Source organism: Drosophila subobscura, chromosome U (assembly GCF_008121235.1).
Source record: "Drosophila subobscura isolate 14011-0131.10 chromosome U, UCBerk_Dsub_1.0, whole genome shotgun sequence".
NCBI classification, from domain to species: domain Eukaryota; kingdom Metazoa; phylum Arthropoda; class Insecta; order Diptera; family Drosophilidae; genus Drosophila; species Drosophila subobscura.
Genome location: NC_048534.1, coordinates 15,670,467 through 15,685,646, shown reverse-complemented (window position 1 = coordinate 15,685,646; position 15,180 = coordinate 15,670,467). Strand labels below are relative to the sequence as shown.

General features: G+C 44.1%; 2 protein-coding genes and 2 non-coding genes across 9 annotated transcripts in view; 3 read left to right on the top strand and 1 right to left on the bottom strand.

The window, feature by feature from the left end:
* LOC117902203 (semaphorin-1A) overlaps positions 1-15,180 on the top strand; it is a 113,113-nt gene that overhangs the window by 78,874 nt on the left and 19,059 nt on the right. For all 6 annotated transcript variants that reach the window (XR_004649381.1, XR_004649382.1, XM_034813420.1 and 3 more), the window contains 2 exons: positions 1,809-1,917; positions 8,095-8,290. Coding sequence is in view for 4 of the 6 variants with exons in the window: in XM_034813420.1 (XP_034669311.1) it covers positions 1,809-1,917; positions 8,095-8,290 (305 nt within the window). In the remaining 2 variants the exon portion in view is untranslated. The remainder of the gene's footprint in view (positions 1-1,808; positions 1,918-8,094; positions 8,291-15,180) is intronic.
* LOC117902205 (cytospin-B-like) lies at positions 4,665-5,997 on the top strand. The gene is made up of 2 exons (XM_034813425.1): positions 4,665-4,907; positions 5,168-5,997. The coding sequence occupies exon 2, from the start codon at positions 5,243-5,245 to the stop codon at positions 5,978-5,980; it is 738 nt and encodes a 245-aa protein (XP_034669316.1). The 5' UTR covers positions 4,665-4,907; positions 5,168-5,242; the 3' UTR covers positions 5,981-5,997.
* Trnad-guc lies at positions 12,807-12,878 on the top strand. Its single transcript has one exon. It is a non-coding gene; the product is annotated as a tRNA-Asp (tRNA).
* On the bottom strand, positions 13,118-13,189 carry Trnad-guc. The gene has a single exon. It is a non-coding gene; the product is annotated as a tRNA-Asp (tRNA).

Genomic DNA, 15,180 nt, shown 5'->3' with positions numbered 1-15,180 from the left:
TTGCGTTAAAGTGTTTATGTGTGTTTGTGTTTGTGTGCATTAGAAGCCAACAAGCGACAACAGGAGCGCGCAACATCCGACAGTTTCTATACTCTGTACTGCCGCCACAGTGGCGTACATTTTTGCACAAGTTATGTACTTGAAATGTACTCTATAGACCGCATCGTAGGAGTAGATAGAGGAGCTATCAAAGCGCAGTCCAAGATCGTTTATCTTTCTGGGTAACTTTAGCGTATCTAAAGATCAACTCTTTGCTTGCTCTCTACTTTCCTTTAAACCAACTTTCCGCCAACAGTCAACTCGTTTTCCTCGCCTCTGTTACCACCTGCCCAGGTCCAATGCTTGTTCCCTTTATATGCTAATTTTGTTCAGCGCATTTCGTTATATGAGCAGAGCGTGAGCGAGAGAGAGAGGGGAATGCAGCTGCTGCTGATGTTGCACGTTCGCTTGAACGTTGCCTTTTGCCGTTGTCATAATTAAAACTCGCTGCATAATTGCCAAACAAAGGCCATGTCCTGTTCTACAGAAGTACAGCAGAGAGAGTGGCTGACATACTGGCGCTACACACAGTTACCCATCCTTGGCCCGGGGGCAATTACAGGCCTGACAGTCGCAGGCCCAGCAAATACACATGGACAGCATTCTGCTGCAACTCCTTTGCTGTAATGAGGAGACATTCCTAACCATTACAAATAGTGCAAATCTGTCAGTTTCCGCAGACCAAAAGTGGATAATATTGAGCCAAAATCGAAGCAGAAAAATATTAAAACTGATTTCTTGCAATTTGAAAGTCGTTAAAAAAAAAGATTGATGGAGTTCAAGGTGTGACAATGAGCTGCTAAATAATTCCCTCTCAGAGCAGAGCAGCTTGCAGTTTATCTTTCGAGAGTAACTGAAGTGTGAACAAACAATCAATAGCTGAAAAGCTGCTGCAAATGGCACTCCACCACACAGCCAAAAGAGCTGAAGCTCTACTCAATTTTCCATTCTGCATGCAAAATCGTTTGCACACCACACACAATATGTGCATATGCATATACATAACAGTATTTACTCTTAATATACATATCTATTCATTTATTTATTTAAAATTTTACGCTCTTTTTGCTGCATTGAAAAAAAGGATCGAAATGTTGGCAAAGTTTTGATAAGGGGCCGTCGTTTATGCTGTGGGGTTTTTGGGGTTTCTGGTGGTCCTTGCTGATTCCATGACACGGCAGCCATAAAATACTCGACCAAAGTGCACTCACACACGTTAGCATGCCCCCCAACCGCACACCCACACGCACACACACGTACACACAAAGTGGGAGCCACACGTAGTTGTGGTTTCAATAATCAATGAGTTGATTTTATGAAATTTTCCGTGCACCTCAGATGCCAGTGGGGCCACGGCACCCCCCACTCGTTGGGGTTTTCATGTGAGTTCAAATTTTATTAACGAGCATTTTTGGTGAATTTTTTTGTTGCATAAATATCGCATTGAAGCTGACAGAAAAGGCTAAAAGGAAAGTCAAAACATAGCGCAGACAGGCCATGCCTCTGCTTTGTGCTCTCTGCTATTTCCCTCGCACTTCCAAACAAGGTCAAATGAATTTTAATTAATTTTTTAATTAATTTCCCACAACACCCACAAGGCGTCGGACATGGGCCCCAACTTTTAGCGAAATGAAAACCGAAAGGAAATCAGAAATTCTATTAGTTGGGCGCGGGGGAACATTTAAACTTCAAACGACACATTTCTTGTGCCTTTGTGCTTATTACATGCTCATACTGATATCCCTTGTCTGTTCTTTTGTCCTTTGCAGAAATACGGTATTTAATTTAAGCATACACGATCTCGCTGAACAGCAGCGTCTGGTCTGGACATCGCCGGAAGATGATACCAAAATGTGTCTCGTCAAGGGCAAAGATGAGGTGAGTAAAGCAATAATTAATATATTTTAGTACCTGTAGCTGTTAAGCATTTATCGTTTTAAACATTACAATATTATGACGTGCAGCAATCGATTTTCATGACAACTCGTGCCATTTCTTGGCACTTTCTTGTACTTAATTCGAATTCAATTTTGAAGGCAATCTCCGACCAGCACCTGGCCTAAGACTTTTATCCGCTGTTAGTCATCAAAATACATAATCATTAATGTTCTGTTGTTTTGTTTGCACTTTGGCCTGGATGGATGGCCTTGCAGTTCCCATTTCCATTTCCATTCGCATTCGCATTTTCATTTCCATTTCGATTTCAACTTTTGCTGTTGCTTCCGTTGCAGCGCAAGAAATGAGAAAACAAAGCAATAAAGTGTTCACTCTCTCCCGCACTTTCTCCTGCAATCTCTGTGCCATTCCAGCTGCAGTTTTTTATGCGCTAAAAACATGGTAAACTACGAGAAGCTAACAAGAAATTGATTTATGCAACTTTTTCTGCTGTTGTTTGCCTCCTGTTATTGTTTTCTCTTTCTTTGTGGCTAAGAAATCAGGAAAATTTATTGAAAACTCTACGCCACCGCAGTTGACCCATTAAGAAAGTGCTGGCTAGCAGAGAGTCGGAAAGAGAGAGGAGGGGTTGTGCAATGAGAGAGGAGAAAAATCAAAGCCCAAACGCAAACTTTTGCTTAATGGAAATGGCAAACATTTTGGCTTTCAAATTGGTTTTTTGCAGTGTTCTGCTGCTGCTGCCGCTCGCTGTTGCGCTTCCGTTTCCGGTCAAGCAAGCCGAATGGTGGCACACACACAAACACACAAAATCCGTGGTTTATTCCCTTTGGTTTCCTTTAGCTTGCATTAGGATTTATAGGGGGTATATTGATTTTGATATAAAGTAAATAAAACAGATCGAAATACCGATATCAAGGGGTACACAGTCCACACTCGCGTTTTAATAGTTATTATTTATATTGATGAACATCCCAAATGGCTTTTGAGAGGGTATTTACAGCCGGCTTTCTGGCTCAGTTCTTCTTCTTTTTGCATGCTCAAGTGCACTTCAAGTTTGGCTTTTTCTGACGTAATTAGCCAACACTTGTTGGCTGGGCGTGCCCCAGTCATGGCCATAGCAGCGGCTACAGCTCCACAGGGAGAAGGGGGAAGGGAGAAGCAAAACATTAGCAGGTGTAATTTGTTGAACTCACTTTGCTTGCCGACTTCTTGAAGGGGCCTTGGCTTTGGCACCACCGACCCACCCACCCACTGTGGTGCTGGTTCGTGTTATTTATGGCATCAAAGCAAAAAAGAAGGAGGAAAGTATTAAAGTTTCTTTAGATTGGGCGCGGGGGAGCGGATTTGTGGCGTGCATGTTTGCCATTTGCAGCAAAAGAGTTTTTTCTTGCTCCAAATATAAATTGCAATTGTTGGCCAAAGAAGGAGCGCAACAAAAAATGTAAAAGAACCCAAATAGAAAAGTTCAAAATTTACAATTTTAATTAACTGACATTTTGGCCACTAATTTGGAGTCAACTTAATGCTAAAAATACGGAATACTTTTAATGCGAAATGCAATTAGTGGCAGCAGATATACACGCTCCCATACACAGACATAAGTCACGCCATGAAGGAAATTAAGGAAGAAAATATCCACATAAATGCCACAGGAATTACTTAATTAAAGCTCAGTTCAGGCTGTGTGCTGAGTCGATAATGTGTGGAATATACACACATGTGTGTGTGTGTGTGCACACCAAATGTCGTGTTGTTGGAATGTTTTCTTTTCCATTTAGCCCGGGGCGCCTGGGTGGGGTGTTAAATATTTAATTGATTGATTTTTTTTGCCGCAATATTTTATTAAAACTGCGCAAACAACACTCATAACAGCCAATATCCCGCCACTGTCTGCCCAAAATGAGCAATCAACACACATATTTATCTGGAGATATATATGTACATATGTATGTACATACATGCATATGTACATATATGTATGTACATATATTGATTCAATCCATAAACTGGCAAATGGCCATTTATAAAAAATGCAACCGCTGCTGCTGCTGCTGCTGCTGCTGCTGCTGCTGCTGCTGCTGCTGCTGCTGCATTGTGGGGGCTGAATATATTGAATATTTGAACGCATTTATGGCTAAAAAAATACTCGTAAATCCATTTAAAATATTTTATTTAATTGCTGAAGTCAAATAAAGGTATTTGCGATGGTAAAATCATCTCTTCGAATGTTAAAATGAATGCCCTCCCCTTTTAATCCAGATTGAACGCACATGGAAAGGCGCCTTGAAGCCTCTACCGAATGCACCACAAAACCATCTCAGCTACGTTGCCATTTGTGCGGCTCTTGTCTGCCATCATTAAGCGTTTGATTTGGTTTGCAAATTGTTTTCCACTCTGCTCTCAGAACTTCTGCCAACGCCCAGAGCAGACTCATGATGGAAGGATTGCCATCCCATTGAACCCACTTTGGATCCATTGTTCAATGGGTGAATGCTAGACGAACACTTTTGGCCTTTGGAGCCTCAGTTTTGGGGTTAGTGTCTAATCCAGGCCTCATTCTGGCTATGCCTTCATTCATCCGATGGACACACTCATTTATCTCACTTGTTGTTCCGTGTGCGGAACTGTTTTCTGGTCGCCCACTGATAAATCACAGCTGCCTGCTGGCATTCGAAGTTTTCGTTTTTGACATTTTTCAGGGCAACCTTTTTTGCTGATAAACTTCGCTCCAAAAGTCAAACTGAAGTCACATAATTATGTGCCAAATGAGTTTTGGAATTGTAACTTAAAGTGAGATTCTGAGAATCCTTCTTCAAATCAAATCGGACATAGCCAAATAGCAGGCAAAATTAATATCCTTGTGCCGCATCAGTCACACTCCGCTCACGGGAGGGAGGTGGAAGAAAACTTTGCAGAGAGTACCAGAAAATTGTGTTTGGCTCTTTTCTGTGTGGCTGCCAAAGCGCCTGCAGGTAGGCAACAATTTCGTTAATGATACCCAAACACGACCAAGGACCAACTCAGAGAAAGGGGAGACTGGGCAAGGGCATGAGAGAAGCATTTTACTTAATAATTTTTAAGCATGAAAAATGAATGACAGGCCGAGGACAGCCAGAAGGCAAAATGCTGGATTACATTTTGCCTCGATTCGCTCCCTCCCTCAACTCGGTCTCCCTCCCGCCCTACACAAAGCTCCCGCTCTTTCCCCATTTAATATTTCATAAATTTTCAGCCGGAAATCAATATTCGGAAATATTTGTTGGCCAACATTCCCCAGCCTTTTCGGTTATCTCTCGTATATTTGCAAATGCTAAAAACCCAAATGGAGAAGGACAAGGAGAAGCTGGACGGTGACCGCCCGGCGATGGAGGAGGAGGCCCAGACACAGCTGCAGCGGCATCTGGGCGATCTGAAGCTGAAGCTGAGCGACACCGAGCAGCGGCTGGACAGTGAGACGCAGCTGCGGCTACAAGAGGCTGAGGAATGGCAACAGTTAAAGGCGGATCTGCTGACGACCGTGCGTGTGGCAAACGACTTCCAGTCCGAGGCGCAAAGCGCTCTCGAGCAGCTCGAGCTCGACAACAAGATGCAAATGGAGACGATTCGGTTGCTGGAGCAGAAGCTGAAGAAGCTCACCACCGAGCCGGTCCCGCAGCAACCGCAGCAAACCTTCGCTGGCGATGAGCGCAAGGATCCACTGACTATGCTGGCCAAGAAATGCGGCTCCAAGCGGAATGCACTGCTCAAGTGGTGCCAGAACAAGACAGAGGGCTACCGCAACCTTGACATCACGAACTTCAGCTCATCGTGGAACGATGGCCTGGCCTTTTGTGCGATCCTTCACTCCTATCTGCCGGATCGCATACCCTACGATCAGCTCAGTGGGGCGAACAAGCGGCGTAACTTTTCGCTGGCCTTTGCCACCGCCGAATCGGTGGGAATTGCCACCACACTGAACATCAACGAAATGTGCCAGAGTGAGCGACCCGACTGGAGGCCGGTGATGTCCTATGTGATGGCAATCTACAAATACTTTGAGAACTAGACGGACCTGCCGTTTTTTGTGTATATTTTGTATCAGTACTTGAAACTGTAAAGAACAAAAATTAAAACTAAACTGGAATAAATAGAAATTCCTCTAACAGATAACGAGAGTTAGGGAGAGGGCGAGAGATAGATATTTAATGGGATAATGGCATGTAAAACTAAAAGCAAAAATTATTTATTAACCAGCCGAAAACAACAAACGGCGGCAGCCGCAACATTTCGACTGAAAATTAATAAATTTTCCAGTTAATTGCATTCTAAACAATGAGCCCTGGTATCCGCGTGTGTGTCTGCTATGCGTGTTAATTACAACAGAAATAATGAGAGTACATACATACATATCAATGCACAAATATACAAAACCTACAACAAACAAGTGCAGACCCAACCGAACCCCTCTCTCCCGTAATTGTTTTGTTAATTTATTTAAGTTTATGTAGCAACAACAACTGTGCTCGTTGGGCGCACAGAACAAGGCAGAAAACATGTTCAATATTTCAAAACAATAAACTAAATGAAATGGAAACGAAGTAAAATAGGAAAGGGAATGAAGTTGGTATACAGCCAAGTAAATGAACTAAATAATACATATTTTTACAGAATTATAAGAGCAAATGTTGTCCAAACTAAACTAAAGTCAGAGTTGGGCAGTCAAGAGGGAAGTTTTTAGCAGATTAGCAGATATTTCTTCGCTCTTTTATATGTTTTTCCTTGTGCGAGTTTGTATGATGAAAGTCACATTTATATTTGTTTAAATATATCAAAGAAAGGTTGACACTTTGGATGGAGCTTAGCTAAGCTGCAGCTTTGACCAGAGAGACAAATCACCTTCATAAAATACGCCGGAGAGTGAAATCATTGCCCCAATTACGCAAATTGCTGCATTCTGCATGCTGCATGCTGCATGCGCAGAATCTTGTGAATAATTTCCATTATATTGTACGAGTATGCACGTGTATGCAATTATTTTCATGCCCTGCCCCTGCCACTGCCCCTGCTGCAGTGGGGCAATCAGAACAATGGCATTGTTGTGGCCAAGGATGCCAACGGGTGGATAGGCAAATGACAGAAACCAAAGCGACACAGAATGTGGTATCAACATGGGCTTGCTGCTGCTGCTGCTGCTGGCTGGCTGGCTGGCTGGTTGGTTGGTTGGTTGCTTGTATAAGAATGACAGCGAAAAACTGTGCAAATTAGTAGGCAAACAAACAAAATGTTTAAATATTTTAACGCAGAGAAGCACAGAGAGAGAGAGTGCAGAATGCGGAATGGCAACTGCTGTCGGGAGGGAATATTGCAAATGATTTGTCATGTCAGAGTGCAAACACTTCCGGCTGTAATGGCTGTGGAGGCTGCCGAGTTGGTGGAGGATGATGGGTCGTTGGGGTGGCAGGTGAGAGTTTATATTCCTGGCAACAATTTTCCGCAACTATGGGGAAAAGTTGTCGTTGTCGTCGTCGCTGCGTATTCTCCCTTCTTCCTACCACCCCCGAACTATGCTAAATGGGAGCAAGTTACACATTTGCCTTTTAATATTTATTGAGTTGCAGCTGCCGCACCGCTCCGCTCGCTCTCCCACTGTGTGTGTGAGTGTGTTTGAAGTGCATTCGTTACGCATTAAATATTTCAATTTGCAAAACATTTATGCAAAGCACACACACAAGGAGGAAAGAGTTTAGTTCCAAAACACACACACACACACAGAGAGAGAGAAATGTTCATTCAGGTCAAGCCTTCTGGCTAGAGCCTGCCTCTGGCAAAAATTGGTAAAGCCTCAAGACCCGGCCCTGGCCTTTTGTGCAACTTTTTTCTATACCCAATTCCCTTTACGCAAAAGCTACTTCAAACGCCTCTGGGCTGGGCCGTGGGGTTCTACGTATTCCGAATTAAAACTTTTAATGGCAGCTTTTAACTAAGAACAATTTTAGTTTGGAGCTCTGACACAAAGAGGGCACAAATGATTTCAAAAAGTAGCCGCTGCAAGACTTAAAATACTCTACAAAATATGTTCTTAAATTTCCACTGATTTCTTTTTGATGCCAATAGCCCTAGAAGGCTTTGGATGTTTTATTCTTAATCTCTGATTCCATTTTACTCTTCTTCTTTTTACAGGAGGCCTGCCAGAACTATATCCGCATCATGGTGGTGCCATCGCCGGGGCGCCTCTTTGTGTGCGGCACCAACTCGTTCCGGCCCATGTGCAATACGTACATGATCAATGAGAACAACTACACGCTGGAGGCAACCAAAAATGGTCAGGCTGTGTGCCCCTACGATCCCCGTCATAACTCCACCTCCGTGCTGGCGGGTAAGTGCACATTTTACTCACCCACAGATTGCTCAGATAAACATACAAAGTTCCCTTTACTTTTATTCTGTTTTATTTTGCTTTACTTTTTGTAAATTCTTTTTCGTTTCGAATAATTTATTATGGGTGAAGCATCTCCATTTTTTTGTGTGTGGAAAATGTCTATTTTGTTTGTTTGCCGAAACAAAAGGGTTTAAACAAATATTCATACGTGTGAGTGTGATTGTGGGCGTGGCACTCTCGCACCCACTTCTGCCATACATATACGCAAATCGGATAAAAATTGTCATTCATCATGCGATGCGATACAATGGGATGCCTGGACCTTCTGAACATTTTTTCAACTGCTTTTTTGTTGGCCCAGCTTTGACTTCTTCGATGAGGTCGCATGATACATTTTTGGTATCATGGTCGCTGCCTGACTGCCAACCTGCGAATTATGTGCGAAATATATTTCGTGGACACTCTGCAGCAAGACTGCGGAGGCGCTACCCATAACCGATAAAAGGATTTCGAAATTTCCCATTTGCTTGATATTTGATTGAAATTTATGGCCTGGCACCAGGTGGCTGTGTGCTGTGTCTGTGGCTTTATATATTCGTATCTCAAGTGCATAAATTCACATGGAAGAACAGCACATTGTGGGCATATTTAAATGAACAAAACTAAATGGAAACCAAAGGTAGATGTGAAAGGTTTTACACTGCAGATACTGCAGTAGAATGCCATAATCTAAATTTGATCTCCGACGCAAGTTAGTAATAGTTTTTAGCTAGTAACATTTCGACCATTTTGTGGGCATCCTTTCGCCGCCATGTAACATAGTTTTGATAATATTTCCACTTGCCACCCATAAATCGACATTCTCCTTTGGCGGCATGTTGTGAAGTTTTCGCGCTGTGATTTGTTTGCATTTCATTGTCTGCAGCAGCAGCCAAACCAACAAAAACTTTCCCACAGCCAGAGGGGGAGAGCGAAGCGGATAGAAAGAAAGAGCGAAGGAGAGGGCATAGACAATATTGATAAACGTTTATAACTAACTTGAAAGTGTGCGAGGAGCAGCAGCAGCAGCAGCAGCAGCAGCACATGTGCTTTCCAGCTTTCTGGCTTGCTGGCTGGCTTATTGGTGTGAGGAGGGACCAAGTGTTGCCACAAACTTCCGCCGGATGCAGCTATCATCCATGTGTTTGTGTGTGTTTGTGTGTGTGTGCTGGCTTGGCTCTTTGCCCAGTTTTCGCCTTCCCCACCATGTGGGTCATAAGAGTTTATCATCAACAAGCTGCCACATCCTGGCCAAAAACGAAGCCCAACCTGAAGCCCGTTGTCAGTCGCCATTTTCTTTATTGCTTGCCGCAATTTATATACCCCTTAGCAAGTGGTACGATTATTTCGGGGCATATGCGCTACGCGGTGCGGTTTGGTTTGGAGAAGGATGAAGAGGCTCTTGAATTTGTCCCATTTTGGGAGGCATCACGAGGCACTTTTGTAGCCTTCACCCGTCTGCGGTTCTCCGAAGCATTTTCCTTGATTCATCCGCTTTTTGTTCCTATTTCACTTTGACTTGCTCTTCATGGTGCTAATATTAAATCGACATTTTCGACAACCCGCACACCCCGCACACCACACCCCTCGCCCACTGTCGTTAGTCATTTGGCGACTGTCGGCTTGCAGCGCTCGTCCTGACAGGATTTTCGGATATTAGCGAAGGGAATCGGCCTGGACGGGGAACTGGGGACAGCGATTTGGATGGGATGGTTAGCTGGGGCATGTTGTTTAGATTACAAATTGCCCCGGACACAGACAGCGCATAAAAAATCCCATCGTGCTGCAACAAACAACAACAACAGCAGCAACACCAGCAGCCGATACGAAGAGGATAAAAAACTGTTCCAAAAAATACAAAAAATAGAACCATTTCGGGGTGTGGGGGGGTGTGGGAAAAAATTGCCAAAACCCCGAACAAGCTGAAAAATGTTATCAATTCCGTTTTTATTCGTGACAGGGCGTTGATGTCAGGGGTTGACGGGCGGTGGGCGTGGTCGGTAACTGGCACAAAACTTTTACTACTCCCTACCCCCCTCTGGCCACTACTGGCCTGGCCCCGCTTTTCTAGCGCTCTCGAAAAAAGTTGGTTGACAACATTTTTGTGCCAATTTCGTTGTAAAAATATTGTTGTAACCATGATGAAGTTTTCAATTGCTTTTTCCACCAATATACGACATCTCCGCTTGGGTAGTTCCCCAACTCCCAACTCCCTACACCCTGCTCCCTCATTCCAGAGCCAGTTCCATTTGGCCACACTTCGTGCTTCAATGCGAGCGGAAGGATTCTATTTGTGTTCGATTTAAAAAGTGCATCTGAAATAAATTTCTATTGCCCGACAGTGTCACTCATTGATCCGTAGATGGCCGCCACCGGCCACAATACCAAAACTTTGCAAATAAAAAAAAAGATAAAAAGAAAAGGAAAACTCGCGTAAACCATTCGAGCGTTAGATGAGGTGAAAACGAAAGAGGAAACACGTATTAGCCAGCTTTCCCGTTTAATTTGTTAAATGTTTTCATTGGGAACTAGAGCAGAGAATTCGGAGTTGGTTCTGGCCCTTTGTGGCTTTAGCATTTCGCTTCCAATGAAGATCTTTGCCATTGAACCCCACTGTATTGGCAACTACATATTTTTGGGGTCAACTGGCCCCATTTTGTGGAATTTTGCTGCTTTGAATATTAAAATGGACCCCCCAGGGGCTCGACCTTTGTGGCACTTGAAAATATGGCTTAAATGTCTTACCAATTCGCACACGCCTCAGAAAACAATGCGAAGAATAGTAATAAATAATTTATAAGTGCGCATTTGCCACATTAATCACGAGCCAACGCTGCCGCCAGCAGCGACAACGTCGAAGCAGGAGGCAGAGCCGTCAGTTGGGGTGAAAAAAGGCGGAGAATGGCCAACAACGAACGGGGCCAAATCCCTTGGCAGCAAAGTTTTCCCGCTCCAAAGCCGACGCATATTAATTTCGGCACACTCAACCCCGTGGATCCAGAGCCTGCCCTGTTGGTGGGTTGTCGGTGTTCCTGGGCGCGCCATCTCCTGGCCACTGGCATTGGCCCGGGCACAGCGAAGCGTACAAATTGCCATCACTTGCGTTCAATTTTAGACTTTTCCAAGCAAATGCACAAACGCGATTAAAATGCTGACGAATGGCACGGGTGGAGCGGGGAAGGCTGTGACATGGGATTGTGCTGGCGGAAACAAGGGGCAAGGCGAAAGGCGAAAGGCGAGTGGCAAGGCATGGGGTCAGACATTGGCGTCAACGAAAAATGTCAAGGACTCGGCAGACCGTGCGGTCCGTGAGCCCTGAACCGGGAACAACATTGAAGAACGGTCGGGCCAGGATGAGGACCACGGCCAGCACCAGCCCCAGGAGCATGACCACGACCGGCATTGCTATCGGTGCCCAGATTCAGGACCAAGCTGCATTTGCATATCACGCAAAACCGCTCCAATTTCGCAGCACATTGCCTGTCGATTTTTGGTTCGGCAGGTTAAGGCCTCCAATCCGAACATCCTGCCACCATGGCCCCACCATCCTTGGGCCTTGGCTATTTCTGTCAGAGTATGTGTGCGTGCTGGCAGAAACTTGACCTTTTTCATTATAAGCCCTAGCCGAAAAAGAAGAGTTGAAGTAGCGCACACTCGTAAAATATTTATGTTTAATCGGGAATTTATAATTAGCAAAGATATTTTGCATACATGAATACACAAGTGGCAGATACATATGCATGGGAAGTGGTGGAATTTAAATGAAGAGATCTGTATGTGTTTCGCGACGAACTGTGAAGTTTTCAAGCTGATAATGCCAGTACTGTGAGTGGTGGAGCTACAACGATAGAGGAACCTATGCAGAATTTATATAAAATTAATCGTGATGAGACTCTAGCATCGAAGCTTCGAAGAGTAATGTTTAGATAGTTTTTTTCGCTTTAAACATAGGTACCATATATTCCATTTGGTAGGTTTGTTTCAACCTTTGCTCACTTGTTAAATTTGGCAACAGCGAATAAAGAGCAGCTAAGGGACACAACCCGAAAAATCGTGTTGGAAAATGCGAGTCAACGGGTAACAGATGGGGCGCTAGGCTCGCTCTAGCGTGGGCGTGGTACCATCGGCATATAAAATGAATATCAATGAACAGCCCGTGCAGGAAAAACACTCACCCACGTGCGCACGCAACAATAAAACAGCAGCACTGCGGCTCTCCACACGAGAGAAATAATAAAAACAGAAAAAACAGAAACATAAACCGGAACAACACCAAAAGAGAACTGGGTCACGTCACGGCTTTCAGATACTCCCTACGTGGTTGGACGCGGGGCTGTGCACCCCACCAGTCAGCCACCACCATACGTGCCGTGTCGCCGTGCCTATGACTCATGCGACCGATGCAGCTGTTAAGTTGTTTACCGAAGATCTTCGAATGGAAAGAAAACTTTACTTGGAGGCGCTTCGTTCAACATCCTCGATAGTATAGTGGTCAGTATCCCCGCCTGTCACGCGGGAGACCGGGGTTCAATTCCCCGTCGGGGAGAGATGTGAAAGTCTTCTTTTTTATTTTTTTTCTTCTTTTTTATTTAAAATACATCAAAAATAGTTCTAGATCAAAATACTAGGAACAGACTGCGAGGCCGGGATGTCTTAGAAACTAAATAGATACATTTCTTAAACATTTTACATAGAATTATCTAAGTTTGACAGTAATTTGATTCACATTCTACAATATTCTAAATAGAAACTGAAAAAAAAGAAGAAAAAAAGACTTTCACATCTCTCCCCGACGGGGAATTGAACCCCGGTCTCCCGCGTGACAGGCGGGGATACTGACCACTATACTATCGAGGATGTTGAACACCGCTTGTCAGATTTATGTTTTGTTATAAAAATAGACCAGCCCTAGACCCCAATAGATCGTAGAGCCATTTAAGAATGTTGTTGGAACATTTCTAATTGCATATTTAATCCAGTAATTAAGGGTCATTTTTCCGCAACATTTGTGCTTGGGTGTGGCTTCCGTTGCTTTTGGTTGCCTCTTAGATGGTTTTGACCCTGCCTGAGAGCTCGTTAGAAAGTAAAGGAGGGCTAATTTATTTTAGCCAACTTAAATTGGCTTAGGCGAATGACCAAAAGAAAACAAATGGCGCGTTATCTCGGAACCGAAGCTAGCGCCCAAGGATGGCCCTGGGTGTGGGTTGGGGTGTTGGTATGAGTGTGGGAATAGGGCCAGAGGACACACAATGCGGGTGCAATGCAAAATGAGAACAACAGCAGCAACAAGAGCAACAGCAGCGACAGGGACAGCAGCGACAGGGACAACTGTCAGTTTCATTAAAAACAATGAAATCTGCTAAGAGCCAAAAGTTTAAATGAGCGTCTAACAACTGCGAAGGATGAAAGGACCCTCTCACACCCTCGCACTCGCACTCACACTCACCGTCTCTCTCCCTCACTCTCACAAAGGGGCACTCGAAAAACTCGGCGAAAAAAGCAGCAGCCAACAGCGTCCGTCTGCAGTAAAATATGTACTCGAAAACAAAGTCCAAACAATAAACCAAATGGCGGAAAAACAAAGAAGAAATGCCTGCAAAAAAAGGACCAAACAAGCACAGCTTGTGACCCTTTTACGGACAATGCACGGACTCTTCTCGTATTTCCTTTTCTGCTTCTACTTTTCAAAAAAATGTGAGCACAAAAAAATCTAAGAAGAGAAACGAAAAGCATTAACAAGAAACAATTAGCTGCTAGAAACGAGGACAGCAGGAGAACAGAATCCTTTCATTAGTCAGTTCCGTTCATATCAAGCAGGACCTTGAAGAGGTTAAACTTGCCCCATTACTGAATAGATCAAGTGTGGCGTACTATGCGGCGGATGCGATTGCAGGTACTCCTGCAATTTTATTTTGTAAGCAGTCTCTCAATTTAGAAACCTTTTGGTTGTGTTTACTTTTCATTAGACATTAGACTGACTCAGCTGTTCGTCAAGTGGAAAGATTCATTATTTAAGGGCTGCTTGTTTCAACCCTTACTTGCACCTGCCACTCGTTGGGGATAAATCAGAGGGAGCCCTTGGGTTGTGCGGCACTTTGAGGGGAGCAGAGCAGCCACTTGCTTGTGCCAAAAGTCGCGGCACATGCCCGCCCGTACCCTGCCATCTCCACATGAAAGCAACACACAGAACCACCCTAAATTCCCCCCAGCCACCGCCGATGTGGCATGCACCAAATTTGTAGCACACATTGTGGCGGTGATGGCCCACTAAATTAATGTCTGAGCAATGTTGGCGCCAGGATCCCAAGCTTGTCGACGCACACAGCGCACAGAGCACACACACATCGGAGAATATTACATGGTACATACGCAGACAGTTTTCATAAATTATGAATTATGTTCTTTGATAGTTTTCCTTGTGGCTTTCCCCCCACCCAAAGTAATCGATATATTGAGCTCACCACAGCTTTCCATTTTGATTGTTGGCCTTTGGTTGGGAAACTTTTTAACTTCCAGAAGTTGGGGTAAAGATTTCCCAGCAACTAATGAAGTTGGATGGGATAATCTGGGGTTCTTTAAACCTAAAATATTATATAACTTTCAGCAGTTAGATATCTCATCTCTATGCCATTTTTTATCACTCTCTTTCCTGAAATCTTTTCATCACTCTCGTGTTGCATGAGAAATTGACCCAAATTGAAGAGCCGTCGAAAGGAGAAGCAACAACTTGAATAGTTTTAGCTGCAACATCCAATTGTTTCTCTCACCCTCTTCTCGGCACACGATATTATCCTTACCCTCGTTGAGGTGTTGCCTCATCCTTGTTGTGCTCGTACTCGTACTCGTAC